Here is a 25,429-nt window from a genome sequence, read left to right as displayed (position 1 = left end):
CCCAATGACACCAACCGTTACACGTGAGCTTGCACGATCTCGGGAAATAAAACTATTGGAAGGCCGATCGCCTCCACACATTACAGTAAGGCGTTATTTCTTCCTAAAGTGACAATCCTTAATACCCTTTTTGGGTTTAGCCCGTTTTAATCTTGGCAGGAAGTGTAAATCTGTGCACTCAGCAGCATCACAGCCTTGCTGGCTGTCAAAATTTTGCCTCCGCCAATGCTTGAGAGGTATTCTTGTCATTTCACTGGGGTAGGAGACTTCTCTGTCTGACATACAAGATCTCCCCAAGTAGTACAACTTGCCAAAACGCCGGCACACATACCCTGCTCGCTGCCTTTCGTTTTGGTAATTCAGACTTGCTCTCCCAGCAGCTGCTGGAGGGCTCTATGCAACACAAGAAAAGGAAAATATCCACGAATGAACCCAGAACAAAACCCTCCACCCGTCTCCCCATCGCCTTTGGACTTTATGAGCTCACTCCAGCATATGCTGAAGTGCTCGGGCCCTGGGCCTGCGTATCCCAACACGTGGCCGTGCTCCCCGAGAGGCGTCGGCGCTGCTCGGCTCCGCTCCGCGCAGAAATGGTGAGCCTGGAAACGCAAGCGAGCGGAGGAAGGCATGCTGCAGCTCCGGAATGGCCATTTAGCCAAATTGCATACCTGTGCTGTGTCAGCTATATGGTAGATTCATCTCATTCCATTGGTCTAATGGATAGCAATTGAATTTAATTAGCAAAACTACTTTGACTTAGTCTCATACTGTGCTGAATGTAATGAAATCTTTCTCCTCTCTCTCTCTCCCCTCTTTTTTTTCCCTCAAATAAAGAATGTCCTTAACTGCATTCCACCGTTAGAATATTAAAAGCTATATATGTTACTCTTAAGGACAGAGTACAGCCATCCCCTTTCACAGGCTTTAGATTTAGTTATTGTATTACATAACATAAAATAATTAAAAAGATACTTCGATAGTTACACACAGTATAAATTCAATTACCGCGATGTCTCCATTAAAAGCACTTTTATAGTATGAATAAAATGCAAATCCTCTTCAGAGATCGATACCAGAAACATAATTCTATGCTTCATCCTGAGAAGGAAGTTAGCCTTAATAAATCATCCTCTTAGATTAAAAAAAGAAAAACGTTTCAAAGATATGTATTTGAAGGCAATTCTCTAAAGCAGACATCCTGGTCTTATTTCTGCTGGATTCATTTTTCAGCAGTGAGGCTCACGGGCTGCACCTCCTGCTTCCATAGAGCCCCTGCCAAGGAGAAGGATGTCGAGGAGAAGAAAAGCCCCAGCCACGCGCGCTGGCGCCGTGGCTCTGCCGGGATTTATTGAAACTCCCCGCATCCAGCCGCGAGAACTTTGCAGCAACTTGTCCCCCTCCCGAAATAAAAGTGTAAAGCAATTCCTCCGGATTATTTTGGAGGGAATGTTCCTACCAAGCCTAACTTTTGCCTGGCTGGGCACAGTGAGACAAGTTCCTATGATTGATTATCGTGGTATCTCTGGATCTCTGACTTTGAACCATAACCTTTTTTGCGCACAATGACAGTTGGGACCTACCATTTGCCATCTGTAGAGATGGTGGGGGAGAAAAGGACTTAGCTTACATTAATCAACCAATTAAGAACAGACTTAAACAAAACACTAAAGCATAATAAAAACCTGACTGCTTAATAGCTTTCTACTCTTAATAGTTGCCTTCCTGTAGTCTGCTGATGGGAGTAGCATCACTCTCCCCAGTCGGGGATAGGGCTCTGGCTCTGGGGCTGGGTGCTACCTGATCTCAAACGGAGCTGAGGGTCCTCTGTGCTGAGCAAGACCAAGATCCCTACAGCAAAAGAAAAATAAAAACCAGAAAAGTTTGGAAACACAAGTTGCAAATCACAGCCATACAGTGTAGCTGGGCTCTCTCATCAACTGTGACTTATTAGAGAATTGTTTTAGTGAGTGCAAAATTAGTAACTAATCAAAGACACAAATCACTGCTTCAGGAAGAATTAACCTTTTTTTTCAAAGCTTGGGCAGTATAGAGGGACCTCAGATATTTTACCACTGCCCTCTCTCTCCTTGTGGCTAGCAGCACATCCCGAAGGAGAGACTGAAACAGCAGCTGGACTCTGCATTCGGCTGATCCAATGAGGCTCTGGAGGGAGGAGATCCAGAACCCAGTCCCAACAGCTCACAGCCTAATTCTGCTCTTAGGTTAAACCACTCTTGTGCAAGATGGCAGAGAAATCTGGCTTTCTGCTGGGGGGGTTAAGCAGACACCTTGTGCAATACACGCTCTGCACTGCGGCAAAGGAGAGAGAACTCCACATTTCTTGTTTGCATCTGCAGCTGATGAGGTTGCATGGCCAAGACTAATAAACTTGGACCAGTATCACCAAGAGGCACCACAGCAGCATCTTGAACAGCTGCTTGTTTCTGTTGCCTCTGGGTACCCACCAGTGCAGCTCTTAGGAGACCTGTTTGATTGTCTACTTAGTGAAGCTCTAGGAGACCACGCGTTCTCACTGATAAAAAATAGCACATTAATTGAAAGGAATAATCTCTAAATTCAGGCATTTCATACATGCCTGGATATTTCTAAATCATCCCTCCACTGTGTCCTGCAAATGTAGCAGAGTATGTTCTTAGTAAAAGAGATGAAGTGTATTTACGTCAAGGTGTACGAAAACCCCTTAAATGATTCAAGATTCGAGCAGCCAAGAAAATGTACAGTGTTACTGAAATGAACATGTTTTTCTGATATTGAATAACTGAAATTTGGAACAAATTTGCAGAGGTTGGCCAAGATGGCCTCTCCATCCTCGCGCTTTACGTCTCTTTGTCTATTGTTCTTTTTAATATATTGCATCTGTAAAAAAAAATTGCAACCTACTTTATACAATTACTATACTGAAGTCCCAAGCAATCTATCAAGTTGTCATACATTTTCTTCACATTAAACCTTTTTAAAATCTTTCCTTTTTTCTACATTTCAAGAAAATGCAGAAGAATATTGGCTTGGTCCAGAAGGCAGCACAGTGAAACATGTCGTTCATCAAATCCGGTAACAAGAGGAGTTTGTGATACTGTGTCAGGAGAAGAAATAATCCCCAAAGTGGCATGTTGAAGTTTTGGAAGGTTTGTAAATCAAGAAAATTCAGACCATCAATAAACCTGCAATCAACGAAAAAAAATTGGAATAATTCCATGTGAGCTGGTTCTGGTTACGGCGGTTTGGTGAACTCCCTTTTCGCGGCACTTCAAGCCCCCTGAGAAAGGGATCTGAGGTTGCCGCTGGTCTGTGTCCCCTGAGGGAGGGACAATGACATGGCCGGGGCTCCTGGGGCGGCCGGACACCCGTCTGGGTCATGGAAAAGCACGGCATTACCAAAGACTATTTATTATTAAGGAAAATGCTTTCATCTGTTGATGGCACCCAGAAACAATGAGCAGGAACACGAAGCAACGGGTGGGTGAGAGGGAAGGCGAAGGGAAACCGGGAATTATTTCAGCTGGAAACTGGATGAGATGCTGGGAGGAGGGGGATTATTTTGCCCATTAGCTTAAAAACTCTCCATGTCGAGGTTTGCAGCACTTGAGTGACCATCTCCACAGCAGTGTGCAGAAATAGAGATACTGAATTAATGTCCACCAGCCCTTGATAAACAAGCTCCATAAGGGATGGGATAAAGCTCTAAGGATGGGAAGACGACGATCCCTCTCCTAAGAACTACAGGGAAAAAATTTACCTCCAGCTCTTCCTCATCCCTCCTCCCTTTATTGCCTACTTCAAAAAAGAGTTCCTGCATCCCCTGGGAGCCGCAGCAACTCCCAGATACCACGGCTGGGCACTCATCACTGGGTGCCAACACCTTTGGGATTGTAAGATAATATAAAATAAAGGCAAAATGTCAAGTGCTTTGCCTTCCATGGTTTCGAAATGCCAAAACCTCCGTCCCTGAACCCGGCTCGTGCCGTCGGTCCCACTTCTTGCAAAACAAAGAAATCTGTTTAGGCTCCAGGAAATCCCATGTGTTACCGTACTAATTTGAGCCCAACTGCATTTGTGGTATTGTCAGGTCTTTATAGGACGATCCCATGCCCATTCCCAATGTAGGAAAAACCCGTGTGCTTAATTATCTTCTTTAATAATTCCATGGTATGTGATTTATTAAACAGGCTCCTTATTTGTAAACAAAATCAGAGGCACAAATGTGCGGCGATAGTCGCACTTCCTGGCGAAATAAGAGGCAGACAAAGAGCCCTAATGATGCACCAAAAATGCTCACCAAAAGTGTACTCTTTAAAAAGATCACCAATTTAATGCTTTTTGTATTTCATTTATCAGCCATGTAGTCATCATTCCCCTCCCTACCACCATCTGTACACACTTTCCCAATAGACCATCACAGCTGTCCCGTTTCTCACACAAACAGTACCTTTTATATGCTTCCCAACTGTTTTTAATAACTGTTCTGTGCACAGCACTGTACTTCCTTTGTTTTCTTTTTTTCCGCCCTTTTTAAAAAAAATATGAAAAAGAGATATAAGCCAAACAAACAGGTCATCGTCACAATCAGTGAAGGAAGGCAATTAAAATGTTAAAAGCTTCCATGGCCACTGACCCGTCCTCGAACCATGCCAGTAGCCCCAGCACAGAGCTGGAAAGTTCCCTGGAGAAGTTGCTAAGGTAGACAACACTTGTTAAAAAAACCACACACATGAGCAAGACTGTCTGAGAAATCCCTCACCCTTTTTAATGGGGAAATATTACTAATATTAAATACTGCTTCTGCAACCAGAGAAAGTTTTTTGAGGCTTTCTAAGTGCATTTATCAGCTCAAGGCATCGCTGTCCTGTATTTTGGAACCGTGTGGACAGAAGTGTCCCATTTTCTTTTCAAACTCTGACTCATTTAACTCTTTCCAAATGCCCTGTAATCTGTATTCTGACTTTGCATCACGGGTGCTCCTGCCTTCCCTTCAGCCACCCCTGGAACTGCCAGAGCCCCAAACTGGGATGAACTGCACAAACTCATGATGAAGGCACCGTGCAGCCAAGGTAACTCAGCCCCAAGCCTGGGCAAACAAAGCCGCTTGCAAAAGGCAAAACTGGGAAGAAATCCAGCCAAGAATGTGGAGAAAAGCAACAATTCCATAGTGATCTATCTCATGGAAACCTACCCTACCAACAGGACATTCAGGAATGAAAATTCCCTATATTTGCTTTTGTCCAGGGCCATGTCCACAGCAAACTTCAGCAGGCTGCAGGGAGATAGGAGCACGCAAACATTCCCTCCCTCTGCACCGTACAGGACCACAGAAGGTAACCCAGCCCTGGGATGGGACAGGGACACTGTTCATACCATCCCCATCCCCAGACAGAGAGCTTCACACCCTGGGGCTGCTCACTGTGAGACACACCTCACTCTTCTAGGGGAGAGTTTATTACTAAAGACCATGCACATGGAAAACAACTGGTCCGCTCAGTTCTCACCATGATTTTGCCCTCCAGCTTTTGACTGAAAAAGAAACAATGTCCATGTTTAAAGTGGGAGTTGAACATATTATTTTGCCTAGAAATCACGCTCATATATCTAGGTTAGAAAGAAGAGACACCTTGAAGATGCACTTCTGAAACACAAGTGTGCACCCCAAACAGCAATGAGCTCCGTGGCTGGGTGTTTGTAAAGGCATCTGCCTGGGAAGAATCTAAATCAGAACTGTTAAACATGATATCCTTCTCTAAGAAAAAGAAAAAAAAAAATATCCTGACCACAAAAATCCCACTCTCAACTGATTACTGTGTGTTTTTCCCAACTTTTCCAGAAATACCCAACCTCCGCCCGCCGCAAGGGTTTGGCTGCTACCGAGGCTGGTGCTGCCCCAGCCAGGCAAACTGCTTGTGAAACTTTCACATGAAATTATGCAGGACTTGCTTTTTAGATAAGCAGCAACTACTTTTCTCTTTTTAACACAAAACCCGAATGTAAATAGGTTTGTTGGCTATTTTTAATGAAGTCCTTGTGGCATCAGGAAAAGTCCTCATCACTACACAATAAAAGCATTGCAGTGGCTATCCTCCCTAAAAGCATCCCAACAATAGCTGGGCTTGAGAAAAGCATCCCAATACAAAGAATTCATTCTTCTGATTTACTTGAAACTACTTGGCCTCAAAAGAAAAAAACAAAAACAACCAAACCTGAATTAAATTTAAATTTTACCCTATGTTTCCAGCATCACTCGGGGATTTGGCCGTTTTCTTCTATATCAAATTAAAACCGTATTGGGTAAAAAGATCAGACAAATTTCAAGTGAATACCCTTAGGATGAAATCTGTTTGACAATGTATTTTTGCTTTAAAATCTTCAAAGTGAGTGTTTATCTTTACAATAAATGTAGCAACTATCTAACTTGTCTTTTGATACCCTTACAGGAGTGAATCCCTGTTCGTTCAGTGCATTACAAGGTATTTTAAACACAAAAATGGTGATTTAACCAGACACGATGTTTATTACAAAGCTCAGGCAGCTCATTATCTGTCCCTCATGCACAAGATTAAAGTGGTAGATGCAGAAAAACACAGCATGAAAGAGGCTGTCCCAACACTTTTCATTTAGTTCTTCACCCCTTGTTTCTCCTGAAACCTTCGGCAGACTGTGCACAGAGCCGAAAACTTTCCCTTTGCCAGGGGCTTTCCAGAGTTTAGCTGTAAGGAGATGCCTCCCTGTGAAATACTCCTCACGAGTTTGTAAATGCATTTTGCAACCTAACAATCCATGCATGGTGGATTTCCTGGGCTGAAGAGCACTCCTGCTTTCCCATTGTGTGCTACTTAGAATGATGGAATTGTTTGGGTTGGAAAAAATCTTTAAGAACACCGAGTCCCACTGTACTGAAAGCGGGGTGACAGTGGCTGGGATGAGAAGAGAGATGTACAGCACAGAGGACAGTACAGAACATGTTTAGAGTCTGTTTAGATACTTATGCTATGGGCACATCATGGATATGACAAATGGATCAAACCAAGGAGCAGAAATAACACTGGCTGCTGTTCTGCGGCCAGGGTTTGGTGACATGGTGGCAGGTCTGGAGGATATGCTGTCACCTGCAGCTCTCATGGGTGAATGCCATGCTGGTTTTACACCTGTGGAAGGTGTGTTCCACCCCTCTGGACACCTCTTTGTGCCACCATCCAGCTCCCCACAGTCACAGCAAGAGCTGGAGATGGACACAACCTCCCCATGCACCAGGTGAGATGGGAAGGAGAAATCCACTGAGCAGTCCCCCCAGCTAGCACCCACTGCACCCTGAGGGCGTCCTGCTGGAGGAGACCTCAGTGATACACCCTCCTGTGATGCTTTTAAACCACCTTTTTACATCATCCAAAAATCCAGAGCAGCAGCAAGTTTTCTGTCATTGACCAAATAACCACCAGGTACCGCACTCACCAGCACAGCCTGTTCACCTGGCCAAATAACCCCACTTTGGATACCTACCAACCCCATGGTAATTTTTTGCTTTACTACAGATATATCTTACCCCAAAACATGAACACACTGAAACATCCAATCATGTTCTGGCACGCATGCCAAAAAAAAAAGCCCATGGCAACAAAGACGACAGCTTGCCAATGGCAGCTGCTGCACGCACACACAAAATTAAACTATATTCTTCTGAAAAGGGATATTATTATGGCATTTGTTTCCCCCCACCCTCACCCATTCCCTCCCAAAATAAAGGGGGAAATATCAACACATCTTAAACATCAGGAGAGATAGATTTGGGAAAAAAAAAAATAATAAAGGCAGGGATGGAGAATTTAGGGTTTAATAGGAGATCCAATTGGGATTGGGGTTGAATGCATGGAGCCGCCCTGAAATATTGGCTCACATATGGGAGTTGTATGGCATGAGCAAGTAAAACATAATTTAGAAGGCCTGAGGATGCTGAATTGCCTTAAGTTTAGTCAAGCCATCCCTTGGTTACAACACAAATCTGCAAACACACTTGTGTACATTAAAGAGCAGCTGATGACACCCATCCCTGCCTCCTTCCCCCTGGCGTGGACCTGCCGAGTGCCTCCTGAGCTGCGATGCAATGCACAAGGGAGCCGTCTCCTCACTGTGAAGATAAATGTCATATTGGACCTCTGACATCATGTATTCTCCAAGTAATTATTTTTGATATCATAAGAGTTGTACAGGGTGCACAATAAAATTAAAAAGTAGAAAGCAAGGTTAATAAGATTATCGTGTTGGTATAATAGGTAATGCATTTTGCAGTATATCCTTAAATCTGCCCTCTCCAAGCATAATTAAATAACTGTGATTTATATTTTAAAGGAACGCAGACAGGCCGTGTATCCTCCTACCCACATATGCTAATTACTTTCAGCCCCTAAAAATCACACAGTTGTTTGCAGCTTTTTAATCCTCATGTGTAAATAACCCGACTCAGGTCCAAGTTATGAACAATAAAGTCCAGGAAACTTTCAGAAGAGCTTGTCATTAAACCCGTCTTGATTTTATCTCACTGATCTAATGGCACTGATGTGTGCCGATACCCGCGGGAAGGAGGAACGACTCCCCGCGGCCTTCGCGCCATGACACCGGGACGGCACTCGGACTGGGAGGGTGGATATTAATGGAGAACAGATCAACACCCTTCAGGAGCAGCCAATGGATGTACAAGTCCAGGATACCCCACCTGGGTCTCTCTGTGGGTCTGGGTGTACTGTGGTGGCAGCGGGATCGCGGGCGACACGAGCCCACACGCTTCGCTCTAGGCCGAACTCAACCGCGCCGCTCTCCATTTTGACTCGCACGTGAGAGCCTGGCACACAAAATGGAGGCCCTCGTGTGTTTTACAGGCAGCGGCTACGAATCCAGCCCAAATCCACCCTCTCTACGTGCCACATCCTGCTCCTACATCCCGAGCCACGATGGTCCCACACACAGGGCTGAGCTCAGGTGTCTTACATCCACCCCTGGGGTAGGGACATGGGGCAATGGTAGCTAGAAACATTTAATATATATAAATACTCTGTTTTCTCTTTGAAATTAATCACACTGTGATGATGGGTTCGTCCAGGCGCTGCCCTTGCAATTTGGGATAAAATGCTGCAAGCCCCAGATGAACTTGCTGGGATAAAACTGCCCCACACATCTGAGGCAACACGACCCAAGTGTTGATTTCAGTCACAGTTTTTGGTGGCTCCCATAATGCAGGAGAAAATTAACAACAACCAGAGACGTGGTTGTACCACATGAATGGGAAAACCAAAGCGATTAAAATGAATTTTAGTCCACCAACAAGGCTTATCTACCACAAGCCCTCACTCGCATAAGGAAATGTCCGGGTCGGCTGCTGTTAGGAGGCTAAAATAATTTCCCCTGAATTTACAGCCTGTAATTTAATCATCAGCTCCAGCCCTTGTCTGTGAGGAGAGGAGCAGGGGCAGAGCCAGATCCATGGCTCTCAGTGAGGATGCCCCAAATTCATTTTGCTGCGGACAGTCCCTGAGGCCTGGAGGGTCCCACATGTGTAGAAAAGTGCAGGCTTTTGGGGAGGGGTTGAGGCGTTTTGGAGCAGCGGGTTGGAATTTGTTTGCTGGTTGTAAAAACCTCACCAGTGCCTGAACCAGAAGCATCAGGGGGAGGAGGAGGAGGAGCTGTGAAGAAGCTAAGGGCACAGAAAGCAAGGGATGCCCTTTCCTTTACATGCAAATGGGGAGAAAATACATAATTGTAATAATAAATAGCGGGTTTTATGAACAATTAGGATTCCGCTGTCTCTTTGAAGGGTTTGAAAAGCTGACACGATGTTTTGGGTTCTCCAGATTCAGCTTTGAGGCCTCAACCAAGAGAAACATTCAGCCCCGCTGTGTACAGCAGTGACCACAACAAAGATTGTGGTTTCTCCCACACTCGCCTTAAATAGATCTAAATTAATGCTATTCATCATTGGGTGGAAAAGAAGGGAAATATAAAAGTGCAGTTGCTTGTAGAAAAGCCAGAAGCATTGGGCAACTTTCTTACCACTCACAAGCTTCTCCTGCTTCTGCACCTCGAAGCAAGGAGGCATGGAAATAACACACCCTTATACTGTGCAAACCCATCACCTGGAAAACATCCTGGGCATATGAAATACGCCTTTATCCCGTGTTTATTTGTTGTTGCTGTTGTTGTTGTTGGAGAAAGGGAAAAGCTAAACCACATGACTGAACTCCTGCCAGGGGTTCGTGATAGAGCAGGCCGTCCCGAGTGCCGCACCAGTTAGTATCTGAATTATCACGGATACTCACCGGCTCAGTTACACCCGCACAGGGAGAGCAGTTGTCCCACCTAAATCCTGCTTCTGTCAGCTCCCACCCTGCTCGTGGCTGCAGCGAGCAGCCAGTCCTGCTCCCCAAAGAGGAGATCATCCAAAGATGGGGATATCTCTCTGCGCCACGCGGGGTGTGTAGTTCGCTGTGTCTCATGCGTGCCCACGATAGGTGGGTGCATGAAATTTGGGGTGTTGAGAAGCTGTGGCTGTCCTCTCCTCACCTCTCCTGACTGAGATAGAGACCCAGGCTCCCACCACTGACTTTTTATGGGTACTTTTTGTAATGCTAAAACAACACAAAATCTGCCTTCTCCCTTTATTCCTTGAGGGCAGAAATACTGTGAGATGTCTTAGTGTCACTTTTTTTCTTTAAAGCTACAGATGTCTCACTTTGGCAAAAAATAATGGAGCAGAAAAACAACTCTATCAGCCCACAAACACTAAAATCTCAGCTGACCGTTGATCTGCTGAGGTTCTCCTGGGCATGCATTGGGAGCCCTGCGCAGGGAGCATGTGTGAGATACCTGCTGTGAAGCTGCCTGAAGTGGTTTTTTGGTAAGAGTAAATGCAATCTGTCTGCAGAAAAAAACTTTAAGGACTGTTTTGGATATACACTGGAACAGCCATGAGCTGGAATTAGGTTTTTCAAAGTATTATAGGTGGAGGGAGTGTCATGGATGCTTTAAAAGTCTTCAGATAGGCGTAAAAATGACATATACATTACGCATTATCTCCACAAAACAAACACCATTTGAAATGTGCCCCTTTTTAGCTACCATTATGATCTGTCTAAAGAGCATTTTGGTTGAAACTTGGGAGGAAAGAAGAAGAAAAAAAAAAAAAGCCCACTGATCTTACACCTGCTCTTTAGCAGTGGGAAGTAGGTTCTCAATCTGTTAACATGACCATCTGGCCAATCTGCATATCACGGCTATCTGGATTACCGTACGATGGAATGACAATAACGTAGCCAAAACAAAAGTAAAACGCATCAAAAACTAACAGGAGCGCAAGCCCTTTTGATTTCAAATTAAATAATAAATGTGGTATCAGAGCAGAGCGAGAAAGTCAGCTAAATAATTAAAAATGAGCCTTCGCTCCGGCATAATTAAGTAAACAATATGGTGTGTGTTTCTGTATGAGCCAGCAATAGTTTCCACCGTCAAACGCTCCACTTTTGCAGAGCAGCGATCAGGAGTTCAAGGCGCTGCGACAGCTCTTTCAGTGACGTACGGTATTGTCAGGACACCTCTGCCACCCCTGCGACACCCGGCCCGGCTGCGGCTATTAACAGGATTAATGCAGCAACAATCAATACCAATTGTACTAAAAGATTACAGCGCAAAGCCTTGGGTACCTCTCGGACCCCCCGAAACCTTCATGGGTACGGGAGGGCTTCTGCATTAACCCATCTTTGGGTTATTCCCATCGATGCCTCTTTATGGTCGTCCAAGGAGAATATTTTAAGTCTGTTGATGGGAACATAAAATGGGTCGAGCTTAAAGTTCAAGGTCATGTGCTATATAGCACTGCCCAGCAATTAGCCACAGAGCACATCTAGAAGTTAAGTAAATTTTCAGTCACAAAAATTAAGGCTGAGTTCTGGCACCTTCGCTGCCTTCGAGTCTAAACGTGAACAGAAAAATGAGCTTACGTAAATAAAACCTAGCCCCGGATTTTTTCTTAAATTGGGATTTTTAAATGTCCTTCTGAAAGATTAAAAGATTTTCTCTGCCACAAATACCTCGCGAGTTTAATTCTCGCCCGAAGCGCATAACGATGGGCGGCCAAAAAAATAAACTGGGCATTGCAGCATCGCCTCCTGGCCCACCATCCCGCTTCGGCCACTGGAGAAGTGTCTAAAAACTGTGACCTCTCAGAAAATTTAACTACTTCTATTGCGATTCCATTCTCCAATCTGACCACATTAGCAAGAGGAACTCCAAAGCAGTAAAAAACTCCAGAAAGTTCTCGGTTGAGTGCCTACTAATGAACAAAGGTTAACTTTATCTAAAAGGTCAAATGCCTGGTGGCTAAGGTTGTGACCTTAACAACTTAAATTGTGACCTTGCCACGTGCCTAGTATATTGTAGATTCTGATACAGATCATCTGGTAAAGGACCGGTCATAAATTAGCTTTACTGTTTGACTCCCACAAAGAAAACGGTTTGCCACAATGGTTTCCAACTTGTCATTTGATACAAGAGCAGAATAAGTGAAAACTAAAAAGCAAACCCAAGTTCAGGGTATGAAAATGCCGCCTGCTTTTAGTTAAGCAGATTAGAAACTGCAAACTGAGAGCAATACTCTAGATTTCAATACATTTTTTGGTCAACCTCTAATTCACAAAGCACCGATCTTCCTTTCCTTTTTTTTTTTTAATTTCTTTTTTTTATCCTTTTAATGAAAATGACATGTAGTTTGCCTATTTGCATATTTTTGTTTTCTCTTTCTAGCCAGTTCTTAAAGAGAATAATTGATTTCAGTAGCTTTGTAAGAAGCACTATTTAAATCTGTGCACATGTGTTCCCTTACAGATGATAGTGCCTACTGAAGGAAAAGCGTGGATTCAAAGCAATAATTATCCTACATGTTTAGAAGGAAAGGGACATCTTGCTGCCGAAGTCATCTCGAATAAGGGCATCTTGGAACAGAATACTCCCCCCAAGAAAAGAAGACGAAAAGTAGGGGGAAAAAAAACCCACAAGAAAAAGAGAAGCGAGCACTATGGGTGAAAAGGTCACAATGGTTTTGGCACGTATCTTCAAGCACGTTTCGGAGTCTGTGCCTCCTGCCAATACTGGCAACTTCTCAAAACTTTTAAGGAGGTAAAAACATTGTTTAGTGTTTACAAATCTTCTGTACTATAGCAGATGCTTGTCAAATCCGCTATATGTAAGTTGACCAGCCTACCTAATGTTTGCGCTGGTGACTTCCTCCTTATAAATACGTGGTCCATACATTTGGGGAGCGAGGTCTGATGGAGTTGGAGACAAAGGACCCTTAATATTTTTTTCTTTTGTAATTTTCCTGTTGCGCACCCGGCACAAGCTGCCATTACTGCGGGTCTGCGGGAACCAATGGCTGTCAACTTGGCCAATGTTCAGGTGTAACAAAGACTGCTGGGATACATCGGAGGGGGGAAAAAAACGGGAAAAAACGGGGGAAGAAAAAGAGGTAGCTCTACGCAAGGCTTTCGGTACACCTCTGTGAAGCCATATAGACAGCGACCACGCTGTGCCACCTCCCAAAAAACATCTTGTCCCCCTCCCCGCTGAGGTTTAGCAGGAATATGCCAGCACACACTCCTGCATCGAGAGCACAATGCAATGCGTGCAATCAGCAAACAACGGCCGAAAACACGGCGCGGTGCGCTCTGCACGGGCGCATGGCTGCTCACACAAATCCCCAAATCTAACCCCAAAAACCACGCCAAGGGCTCGCGCCGTGTTTCCGTGGCAAACACCAAATCTGAAGGACAATCGGTGTGATCGCTGCCTGTTGATGATGATGGCAGGAATAAACAGCAGTTCGCTATCAAGGCTACTGTTTGCCACCGGCGCGCTGATAAGATGGTATATCCCTAATCGCAATATTGAACTTTCATAACGTCTATTGCCCGACTGTTATAACAGGGAGAGATCCCTTGAAGCTCCCCGAAATACTCCCACCACTGGGTTTTGTCCTTTTCTCCCCATCCTACATTTCTGTGACCCTACATGCAAGCTAAGCCAAGACCGTTGGTTTCTATCAACAATTTGTGAGCTCCACGGAGGGCCTGGGAAATACAATATGGATCAGTATTTACTGCATCATGCTATATATAAATCCAAATAATAAAAACCTGCGTGCTGTAGATCAGTAAATAGACATTTATAGCTTCTATTTGGATATCAAAGCATTTTAAATTTATCAACCCACTCCAACATGCGGAGGAGGAAACTGAGGCAGACAAAAGGGATGTGAGTCCATGGTCCCCTCGGGGTTGGTGATGGAACAGGAGGTGACCTGAAATGCCCCAGCCCCAAGCTCCCTTCAGTTAGCCATTTATCCATAACGCTTCCTTCACGATGGCCATAATAAAGCGCAGAGTAAATAAATAATTTTCCCCAATATTTGCCTACTTCCCTTTAATCATAAATGTACTGTATGATTTATCACCTCACACCGAAGTGCAAAGTAAATGCTGCAGCTTATCTGTAGGAAATACCATGAGGATACTCAAAAGTTATTTCCGAACAGGGATCATATCTGTAAAATCCCAGCGGCGACATTGCCTAACACAACAACCATGGCAGGGACTCAGCGCAGAAAAACTTTGGGGAAGCCAAAACTTTCTGCAAGACCCTCGGAAAGAAGTTGGCATGGGAAATGCAGGCTCCCTGGCCTGTAATTTGCTTGGTTTTCTTACCGATAAATATTTATACAGAAGTGGTTTCTACTAATATGATTCCTCTCTCCCCTGCTCCTCTGTTTTTCCAGCCTGTCGAGCCCCTCAGCTCACAAGTCAGGATATGCTGGGGGACCCACACATCCCATACATGAAACTTGGGGCATCACACCTCACACATGCACATTTTTCTGCGCTGCAATCACTCAGGAGAACTACAATAGCGTATTATTTTACCCAGTCAACATACTACACATCCTCTGAGCGCGCCGAGTCACGCCGCAGGCAGAGCATACTTTGTGTTGGAGTCTGGGATCCCAAGATTTTCATCACACGTTAAAACATCTCAGCTCCTCCTCATAAGCACAATATTGCCAAATCAGGAATTTTTTTCAAGACCTGCTTAGCTTTTAGGTGTATAAATTTTGATCTTTTAAGGGGTTTAAATGTCTCCTTTTCCCCCTAGGGCTACCCAGAGGTTTGTTTCATGCCCACTCAGACCTGATGACTAGGTTTGCTATCAAGGGACTGTCTTCTCTTTTCCCTCCAATCCTGCAGGGTTTACAGGACCTAATCCCTGTGGGGTGAGGATACCTGGTACTCCTGACCCACAGGCCTCAGGCATCTCTAGCCCTCTTGGACAACTTTGTGCATAACGTATGCAAACTTTATTAAAAAAAAAAAAATTAAAATCTATCTGCTTTCCCCCAAAATTAGGATAAAGGAAACCGCGTCCGGCTGCGAGCCCTCCTTGGACAACATTTAGGATAACACCTGTGAAGGATGCCCGAAATGCTGTTAACCGCGGAAAACAAGAGCCACTTTTATGTGGCTGCACCTTAAAAACCCCATTAAAAAAAAAAATGTAAAAAGTGAGGGGGGGAGTTTTGGCACCCTCCTCACCACCCCGGGAGAGCGATAACCGGCATCCCCAGCTCCCTCCCCAGCTCATGCAGCCGCCACAGGGGCACGGCACCCGGCACGGAGATAACCGAAAAGTTGGAGAAGGTGGTAGAGAAAGGCACTTACCTGCTGCGTGCACAAAGTATGCCAAATATAAATCGAGTTCCTTAACAGAAACTCCTATATGGTGGGGCTGTACGCACAGCCCGGGGTTAGAGCACTGTGGGGACTTTACAAGGCGCTCGCCATCAGTACTTTCGAGCGGAATACCTTTAAATAAAATCACCATAACAAGGTCCAACCTCCAGACCTTATCTGCCTGGCGAAGGCAGTCAATTCTTCTCATCTTGCCCTTCTGGTCTGGATTGGAAAGAACGCAACACGGAGGCTTTTTTCCTGTGACTGTGAGAACAAAATCCTCCCGAAATTCAGGCCTGATATCTTTCCGGAGCTTTGCCAGAAGTCTGGATGCCCATTTTTGCTTTACCTCGGGTTTTTCACTTAGCAGTTCGTCCTTCACGGCTCTCTCTTCCTCTTTTGACATGCGTTTTTCATGTTTTTTGAAGTATTTTCTTTTTCGGGCTTGCAGGTTGAACCATGTGTACGCAAACGCTCGGACGTGAGGCAGAAGTGCTTCGATGAAGGGATGAAATTCATCCTGAAAAAAGTTACAGAGAAGGGTTGATGCCACAGAAACCATCAAGAAAGAGCCTTCAAAAACAGGGCTTTTGCAGGATGGTGAGAATTAGGAGGGTGCTGATAAATTTTAAGGGCCGTGGGACCCCTTGCTAATGGACCCCAAACCCACCACTGCCACATCCCCGCTTCCCTTTCGCGCCTACCCAAAACCTCCGCTCCCGCCCCCCAAAAACAGGGTCCAACTTTAACCAAGCGCCCAGATGGAGATGGTGCAATGCTGGCGCCCTTTCCCCAGTTCCCAAACCTTTTTTAAAAAATAACAAAAAAGGGCAGAATGAGTTAAAAGCCAAAAACTCCTTTGCAGGTCCACTTGCAGAGCGCATATCTCCCTTTGCTCTCTCCCTGACCCCGCTGCTTGCGGTGTAGCCAGCGTTTGCCCGCCAATTTGGCAAATCCTAAACATTTGGATGCCAATCAATGTTTGTATGGGGAAGTCTAAAGTATAGTAAAACTTTCCCTAAGATATATTTGGAAATAGCAGCCGGCAGAATAGTAAAATGCCACTATAGCTGTATATACAATTACAATGAAGCATGGTTTTCACTCTGGTTCCTAAACAGTGAAGGGAGCGAGAAGTACCGCGGTCGATTTATCCCGCGAGCGCAATCATAACTAACACTAAAACCCTAGAAAAAGCAAGCCTTGCAATTTATCTTTTTGAAAAAATATTTTTGTTTATATTTAGTAAAAAAAAAAAAAAAAAACACCAAAAAACTTGCTATCTGGGCATATTAGGGAAAGTCAAACTCTGAGCGTTTCTCTAAAATTAAAAAAAAAAATCCCAAATAAACAGGAAAAATTGAAAAATGCAGTAACAGAAAACCGTAGCACAACTTGTGCAAATGCGCAAAGAATTATTAATTGTGTCAGATTTTCAGATATTTAAAAAGAAATGTCCTACTCGGAAAGTTAGTTTGGCCATCCGGAGACACTGCTTGCTTTGTGTAACGAGGAGTTAAAGATCGCCCCTCTCCCCTGGCACAAAAAATATCGCAATTAAAATTATGCTGACACTAAAAAAAGGCGAGAAGACCCCTTGATTTTTTTTTTAATAATTATATATTTTTTTCTCCTCACTAAGTATTACATAAATCAGCCAAAGAGATCAAAACATATTATAATATTCTGGGGTCACGCTTCTTGTTTTTTCGCTGAATAAATGAATGACCCAACTCAAGGCTGCACATAAAAACGTATCCAGCCTACGGGGCCTGATCTAGCGCTGCGTGCTGGGGACGTCCCTGCTTCCAGTTCCTCCTTTTCTCAGGATTGGGCCCTCCAGGAGGGAAAAATAAAGTAATCTCTGCAACGTTTTCCCCAGCATGGGAAAAGCCACCCGCTACCCACCCCTGTGTGAGAAAACATCGGGGATTTTTCAGATTAGCAAAGTAACTTTTTTTTTCTTTAATTATCCCATGGAGTACATTTTCTACTCAAATCATTGTGGGTCATGCAAATATGGTTATTAAAACAGACATCTTACTTCTTTTCAACACTTTATTTTAATTTGCATTGTTCTTTTCAGAAATTATGAAAAATTGAGAAATCAATAGTAGAAATATCTATCAGCAAAATCCTGTCATAATTCAAGACCTTCTGCTGACTCCTCCAGAGCTTTCATTGCACTTATTCTGAGTGGCCCCAGAATTATAGATACTTAAATCTATAGGTAGCACCATTGCATTTATTTTTATTTTAAACACAGATTGTTAAAAACTTTCCTAGCAGCACAATATATTTCATTAGAGCAGAGCGGCAGCAATCAAAGTACCATGAATTATTATTAAAATAAAAGCAGGTAAAACAAAATAAATCACTCCGGTGATTGGCACATTCCTCTTTTTTTTTTTACCCTCCTCTATGGGAAAAGATGATAGTTTCAAATTTCAATAAAGTTTAAAAAAAAAAAAAGAAAAGATTGCTGCGAGTTTGCAGTCGGCAGATTCAAAAAGTGAGAGGAGGCACAGTCCCAGCACATGGAGCTGCTCTCACCCACCAGACACAGCTCTCACGGCGGGGGGAGGAAGGGGGGGAAAAACAAGAAAAATATAAAAACTACAGGTCTCTACAAGCTATTAAAAATAATAAACCCTCCCTCCTGATCCCTCCTGTCCTTCCCTTTCCCCACTCAGGGAGAGTCAAGGAAAAAAGGCCTTTTGTCAAGTGGAAGTTTATCTGTGAAGGTACACAGAGCAAAGAGGCTCGACAGCCCACAGCGAGCCAGGGCAGCGCTTCCAGCCTTCCCACTTTCCAAACACGTCTTGGTACATCCTGAAATATTTTAACTTTTCTGCTTTAAGCAGCACTTTGTCCTGCCTGATCTCATGTGCTCGGGACTTTTTTGGCTCGGCGTTGGATAACATCCAAGACAGAGTTGCTTTAACCTGCGCTAAAGCTGATTTCTACGATGTGAACCTGAAAGGGGAGGTAAAAACAACACCCAAAAAAAAACCCTTTTAAAAAAAACACTAAACCACTTTAAAGGGAGGGGGGGAAAAAACCAAGATGCTTTTTGGTGCTAAGTCAGGGTCTGTGGCTGAAGTAAAAGAGAAGCACTGCTGCTCAGGCGCGAGGTGTGCACGTCCCTATTACACCCTAATGTGTCTTTTCAAAATGGTGTATGAGGAGAAAAGGTTAACGACTCATAAACAGACCAACTTTCAAAGTGTCTTGGTAAACACGCTGCTCCGGAAAATCGCACCGCTTCAATCTCGGCGCTGAGGTATTAGCAAAGTCCAAGTGGAAATAAAAGCAGCCAGGACTGATCAAACAGAACTGGGCTGGACGCGGGGACGGAGGGGGGGGAGCAGCTTCTGCACAATACAATTTCTTATTTCAGTGGTGCTACAGCCCCCTCAGAAAACCCAAAAAGTTTTGGAAATGTGTCAGTGCAAGTGTGCTAACAGATGTGCAACTTGCCTGCAGCCTCGCTGCAAAATAGCAGGATTTTAAGGAACTGGTAGAAAAGGCAATGATCTTTCCCTTTCCACAAGTTAGCTTGAAGGGAAACTTTAAAAGTATTTGATAAAGCCATTTGCTTTCTCCCCTCAGTGCTTGATGGGTTACCTAAAAATAAAAGACGCCAGAAAGCTGGCAAAGCAATAATAAAAAGTTGAGCTTTTCTTTACTGCACTCCTCTCCGAAGTTTGAGGATACAGCTCTTCCGAGAGCTGCCTATCTCTAAGCAGCACCTAAAATTTGGGCTGCACAGTTCTGTACTGTTTATCCCAAAATTCTCCTCCGCTCTCCAAAAAGGTGTTAAGAAAAACAAAACAAAAACCCTAGGACAAAAGAACCCCAACGCCAACCCAAAGGCGCCTTCGATAATGTAATCCTGCAAAGGAGGCTTTGAAACAATGTATTTCTGCAGATCTTTTTGAAATTAAGCCAACTACAGCGACCCTTGCTAATATTTTTACAATCCATTTGCTTGTAAATCTATGAGGAGACGTGCATATGTTCCCCAACTATTTCCTAGCTCCTCAGCAGATATGTAAATGGAACGATGTTTGGATTTTTTCTGACAGATGACACAAAATGCTTGTGCCATTTTGGTTCCAGGGCTTGGATAAATATGCTCAGAACCAGGATTTCTGTTTGTTTTCCTTTTCTAACCCACTTTCAAGAGCTTCCCTTTAAATCTGAACAAAAACTTGACCAAAAAAAAAAAAAAGAAAAAAAAAAAAGAAAATTAAATATTTCCTAAAACTTGTATCAATAAAAGCTCTTGAAATGACAAGATAGGAAATTATTTGCAATAGCTCAGGGCTCGCCCCCTTTTTCTATGGAAAAATGACAGAATCACCTAATTGATCCTTCGGAGGGAAGAGTTTGTCAGGAGGCCTCTAATCCTCCTATTACTTTTCCAAACGTGCAGCAAGAATGCCAGATTTTCCTAACGGAGTCAAAGCACATGCCTGGCTTTCTGCTTTTCTTTTGATAAACTTAAAAAAAAAAAAAAAAAAAAAAAGCTGGGGGTGACGGGGGTGGGGGAACGACAGGGACAGGACACGACTGGACCAGGGAGCAACCAGCCCATGGATTTATTTTCTGTCCTTAATACTCGACTGGGCCTACTGAGCCCCAGGAGCCCCACGTGGAGATGCCAAGAGCGTCGGCGCTGCGGGCCCTGCACGGAGTGTCCGGGGGTCCCTCCTGCAGCCGCTGCGCTGACAAAAACCAGGTATTTCTCAGAGTTGAATTAAAGACACAAACTTTGCCCAGGCACAGCCCGGAGTTGCTGCATCCCATCCTCTGCAAACTCCCGCTGCTCACGTTTTCCTCCTGCCTTTTGAGCAAGTGTACGGTTTGGAGTTTCGTGCCCCCGCCGGCCTGGTGTTTTCTCGCCAGCACCCCAAAATTTGGGGGAGGCTGGGGAAGGAGAGGGGACCGCGACTGGAGAAGGGGACGAAACTTTGAGAGCTCTTCGGGCTGCCTGGGAAGCTGCCGCCCCTCTCCCTGCAATTCCTTGCCTTTTTCTCGACGGAAAGAGCCCGGAGAGGCTTTCTCACCGGGAGAAAAAAAATATTCCAATTAAATTAATAAGAATAATGTAGTCAAAATCTCCTGCAGGAGGAAATAATCTGGGGTTTGAGTCCGCCACAAAGCATTTCCTCGTTAAACCATTATATCCTGCTAATTGAAGGGGTGTAATTCAGCGTCCTGCAGCAGCGCGCGGGGAAAAGGGGGGGCCGGGGGTTCCGCGGCCGCGCAACCGGGGGGCACCGCGGAGCGACGCCCCCGCCTCCGCTCCCCGCGCAGCCCCGTCCCGCCGCGAGCGGAGGGCGCAAAAGTTGCGCCGAGTGCCGCGGGGCCCGATCCGCGGGCGGGAGGGCGGCGGGGGGGACGCGCGACACGCGCGGGACAAGTTTGCGGGTGTCCCTGCGGGGGGACACACGCACGCTCCCCCGGCCGGGGCGGCCCCCGCGGGTGCGGAGGGCGCTCTGCGCGGGGGCGGCCGCACCGCGCCGCACCGCGGGAGCGAGCCCAGGTGCGGGGGACGGTCCCTCTCTCCGGTCCGAGCCCGGGGCGCTGGGGGGGGGCGCGGAGCCGGCGGGGCCGCTCCCGCGGAGCGCCGAGCGCGGTGCCGGGGGGTGCGGGCCGCGCCGTGCCCGGGGCGGGGAGCGGCGCAGCGGCTCCGGCGCTGCCCCGGGGCCGCGGTGCGGGGCGGTGCGAGGCGCTCCGGCGCGGGCGGCGGCATCGGCGGCATCGATCGCGGATGACCAAGCACGGCGGGGCCGTGCGGGTCGTCCCGCAGCACCGCGCCCGCGCGGCCCCCCCCGTTAATTAAAGCATTAATAAGTAGGCGCCATTAGCCATGTGCCGACACAAATGGCCGTGCGGGAAGGGGGTGGAGGGGGGGGGGGATGCGAGCGAAAGGCAACAAAGTTAGTTTCGGCGAGCGGCGGTGGTGCCCCTTCCCCGGCGCGCACGGCCGCGCACCCCCGCAGCGCCGGCCCCACCGCGCCCCGGCGGCCGCTTACCTGGGTGAGACAGAGCGGAGAATACATGACTGCTGCGGGGGGCTGCGGTTTGGAGGTGTGCGTGTGCGGGGAGAGAGGGAGAGAGAGAGGGGGAGAGAGACAGAGGGAGAGGGAGAGAGAGGAGGGGAAAAAAGAGAGAGAGAGAGGAGAGGAGGGGGAGCCCCGAGCCTGCTTCTTGCTTTCACATTTCCAACTCTGCCAAACTGCAGCCAGCGCGGAGCCGCTCCATGAGCTGAACTTTAACCCCGCCTCGACTTTCCCGCACTACGCGCTCGGCATGCCTGCCCCGCGCGCCGTTAAAGGCATAGCGCTCGCTGCGCGCCCCTCCGCCGCCCCCGCTCCGCGCCCCTCCGCTCCGCTCCGCGCCCCTCCGCTCTGCGCCGCGCACCGCCCGCCCCGCGCCCCGCGCCGCCCGCCCGCGGGGGCGGGGAGGGGCGGGGAGGGGGCTGCGGCGCCGCCGCCTCCCTCCGCCCCGCCGCCCCGCAGCGCGGCCAGCCGCGGAGCCGAGAGGCGAGCCGGGCTCGGCTCAAAGTTTTCCTCTTTTTACGGGGGGGAGGTTGTGTATTTTTCTATTGTAATTGTTATTTATTTATATTGTTTTGTTTTGTTTTGCTCTTCCCGGGGGCTGCGGCTCCGCTCGGCCCTTGACCATGGAGGGATGGGGCGAGGTGGGGGGGGGGGGGGCTGGGGGAAGCGGCTTTGCCTTCCACAACTTTCCCCATCCCCTTTGGCACTTGTCATTTTAAATCAAGCGCTTTAGAATCGAGGGTGCTTATTCCACTTTAAAAAAAATAAAGATTTTCTTCTAAAAAATAGCAACACATAAATTCATCGGCACATCGCACTCCCCCCTCTTTCTTACTTATGAAATCTAAAAGTGAAGCGCTTAAAATTAAAAATACCCCCGCGCCTCCTGACACTTCTGGAGCGCATTGTCTTGGCACCGGCAGCGTTTGGGTTTGGGGTTTGGATGCTCTCCAGCCCGCTCCTGGGGACTCGCAGGGTGTCCCGGGTGGTGTGTCCCCCCCTTTCCGCTTGGGAATAGCGTTTTCCACTGATGCCGGAGGCAGTTTAGGTGACCCCCGCGTCCCTGCGTGTAGTCACAGGATTTTCTTTTTTTTTGGGGGGGGGGGGGGCGGGGGGGGCAACGACGGCGACACAGGCAAGGAAAAAATCCCATCTTATAGGGGAAAAGGAGGAAAAATCCCCTCCCGCAGCTTATTTCGGAGGTGGAGAGGGAGTGGGTTGTGTCCCCCACTCGTCCGTGCCGCACCGTTCCCAGCCTTTTGCGGTTTCCAGCATTATCTTTTAAGTAACTTTTGGCGCCCTTCGGGAGACTTTTGGCCGCGGGACGGCTGGTTGCGCCCTCTAGGCAGGGGCCACGGTCAAGTGCAGCCCCTCCGCAGCCGCGGACAACCCCCCCTTCCCCAAAAAAAAATACGGGTAGAGGAAAGCACCTTCCCCCACCCCAGAATATTTGAGCGCTAAACGGGTGGGCGCGCAAGTTATCCTCATTTTTCCCAACTCAGCGTTTTTCTAAGCACGCTTTAAAAAAATAAATAATTTTTTAAACGTGGGGTTTTTTTTTAAATAAAATGGGTTTTTTTCTTTCTTCTTCTCTCCTTCTCTCCTCCCCTTTTTTTTTTTTTTTTTTTGGGTGCTAAATCCGGAGGTTTCCGAGGCTCCGGCCCCGCCAGCGGCCCCGTCCCCGCAGGGCGCCGCCAACTTCGGCGGAAAAGGAAAAAAAAAAAAAAAAAGGAGGAAAAAAAAAAAGGAAAAAAATAAAAAGAGGAGAGAGAAAAAAAAAAAAAGGAGAATAAAAACCTAGAGGGGAAAAAAAAAGAAAAAAAAAGGCGCGCCCCTCCCCCCGGGGGAGTTCAAACGTCGCAACACCCACTCCCGCCGCTGATTGGGCAGCTCTTGGTGACGTCAGAAGGCCCAGCCCCGCCCATTGGTCCCCGCCGCGGTCCGTCACAGCCCGCGCCCGGGCGCGTTTCTTTGTGCGCGGCCGCGGGCGCTCCAGACGGCGCGCACGGAGCCGGCGCGCACGTACGGGCGGGGAGGGGGGAAAGCGGGGGAATCTGTCAAGCTCAGCGGTTTTCTCAAATCCCTGACCAGAAAAAAAAAAAAAGATTAAAAAAAATAAAAAAGGGCAGCTGCGGCGCAGCCCTGCGCGCCCGCGCTCCCTCCGCGCCCAGACCCCGCGCAGACAATAGCGAATTCCCTCTGCGAAAGCGTGGGAATCGGGTTAAAAATACAAAAACAAGAGTTTTAGCGGCGCCGCGTCCCACGGGCAGGGATAACAGGGATAACACAGATAACAGCGCCAGAGAAACTTTGCGGGCTCTGGCGGCTGGCGGCACTTTCCTTTTTTTTTTTTTCTCTCTTCGCAATTTTTTATATTTCTTATGGCTAAAATCGACTCGCAGCCGTTGGGAACCGGAAGGGAAAACCCGCCGCAGCCAACTGCCGCCGGCTCTTAGGTGGGATGTGTTGGGATTTTTTTCTTCCCGTGGCTTTTGGGCTGATCTGGGGGTTTTGGTGGCTGCGGCGCGGGGCGAGCCGGGGTCGGGGCGGGCGCACCCGGGCGCTGCCGCCGCCTCTCCACGCTCTGCCGGGTGGGATCCCAGTGCCCGGGACTTTGCAGAAGTTACGAGCGATTCGGCAGCCTCCCGCCCACCTCCTCCTCCTCTTCTCCTCCTCCTCTCCTCCACCTCCTCCTCCTCCCCCCCGCCCCCGCGTATTTCCGCAATCGCCGCGATTCGCACAGGAGACCCGCACCGGGGGGCGGCGGGGCTCACGGACATCCCCCGCACACCCCCGGCCGGGCGGGCGGCCCCGCTGCGGACCCGCAGTGTCCCGCCCCCGCCGAGCCCCTTCCCAGCCGCGGGGGTCCTGCCCCTCGCACGGGTAACCCCCCCCATCCTGCATGGATAACACCCCCCATCCTGCATGGATAACACCCCCATCCTGCATGGATAACCTTCCGCACGCGTAAAACCCCCTCCTGAACGGGGGACCCCCTTCTGCACGGGAACCCCCCATGCGCACCCCCGGCGCGGGGAACCCCCGTCCCTTGCACCAGCAAAGCTCCTTTGCTGCATGGGCAAAGTTCCCGGGCGCTGGCAAACCCCGCCATCCTCCTTTGCACGTCCACCTTTGCCCCCCCCGTGCTTTGCAAACCCCCCCGGGCTTTGCCACCCCCGGTGCGGTGAAGGTGCGGGGCTCCCCCGGCCGGGCAAGCCCCCGGCGGGGGAGGACCGGTCGGTCCCCGCAGCGCTGCCGTGCCTGGCAAGCGATGCAGCAGCCAAGCTGCAAAGTCTCCAACTTACACGGCACCCCTAAAATAGTCCTGATTTCATCCCTGAAAGGATTTCCTGGCTTTGTGTGTCTTAACTAGCCTTGGCCATTTTTGTAGAATAACCCCATTATTCACAGCTCTGAGGGTACAATCTGCTAAAGTCACTTAATAAAAAAAAAAAAGCCCAGAAAAAACTCAACCAAAAAAAAAAACACAGAGGAGAAAGAAAAACCTTCAAAGGGCGTGAGAAATAAAGGCAAACAAACAATTGTCTGTGGCTCTCAGCTCCCCTTGATCGTGGATACCCGCTTCATTAA

The 25,429-nt window shown here is 47.5% G+C and overlaps 1 protein-coding gene across 23 annotated transcripts in view; it reads right to left on the bottom strand.

The window, feature by feature from the left end:
* NFIA (nuclear factor I A) overlaps positions 1 to 25,429 on the bottom strand; it is a 406,668-nt gene that overhangs the window by 226,002 nt on the left and 155,237 nt on the right. For 15 of the 23 annotated variants that reach the window (XM_064429042.1, XM_064429047.1, XM_064429049.1 and 12 more), the window contains one exon: positions 15,756 to 16,287. In XM_064429042.1, the coding sequence (XP_064285112.1) occupies positions 15,756 to 16,287 (532 nt within the window). Of the gene's footprint in view, positions 1 to 15,755; positions 16,288 to 21,811; positions 22,188 to 25,429 lie in introns of those variants that run through there. The other 8 variants (XM_064429056.1, XM_064429059.1, XM_064429061.1 and 5 more) reach the window with 5 other exon arrangements.

Source organism: Passer domesticus, chromosome 7 (genome assembly GCF_036417665.1).
Source record: "Passer domesticus isolate bPasDom1 chromosome 7, bPasDom1.hap1, whole genome shotgun sequence".
Lineage (NCBI taxonomy): Eukaryota > Metazoa > Chordata > Aves > Passeriformes > Passeridae > Passer > Passer domesticus.
The sequence above is the reverse complement of the archived record's forward strand: the minus strand, read 5'-3'. Positions and strand labels throughout refer to the sequence as shown.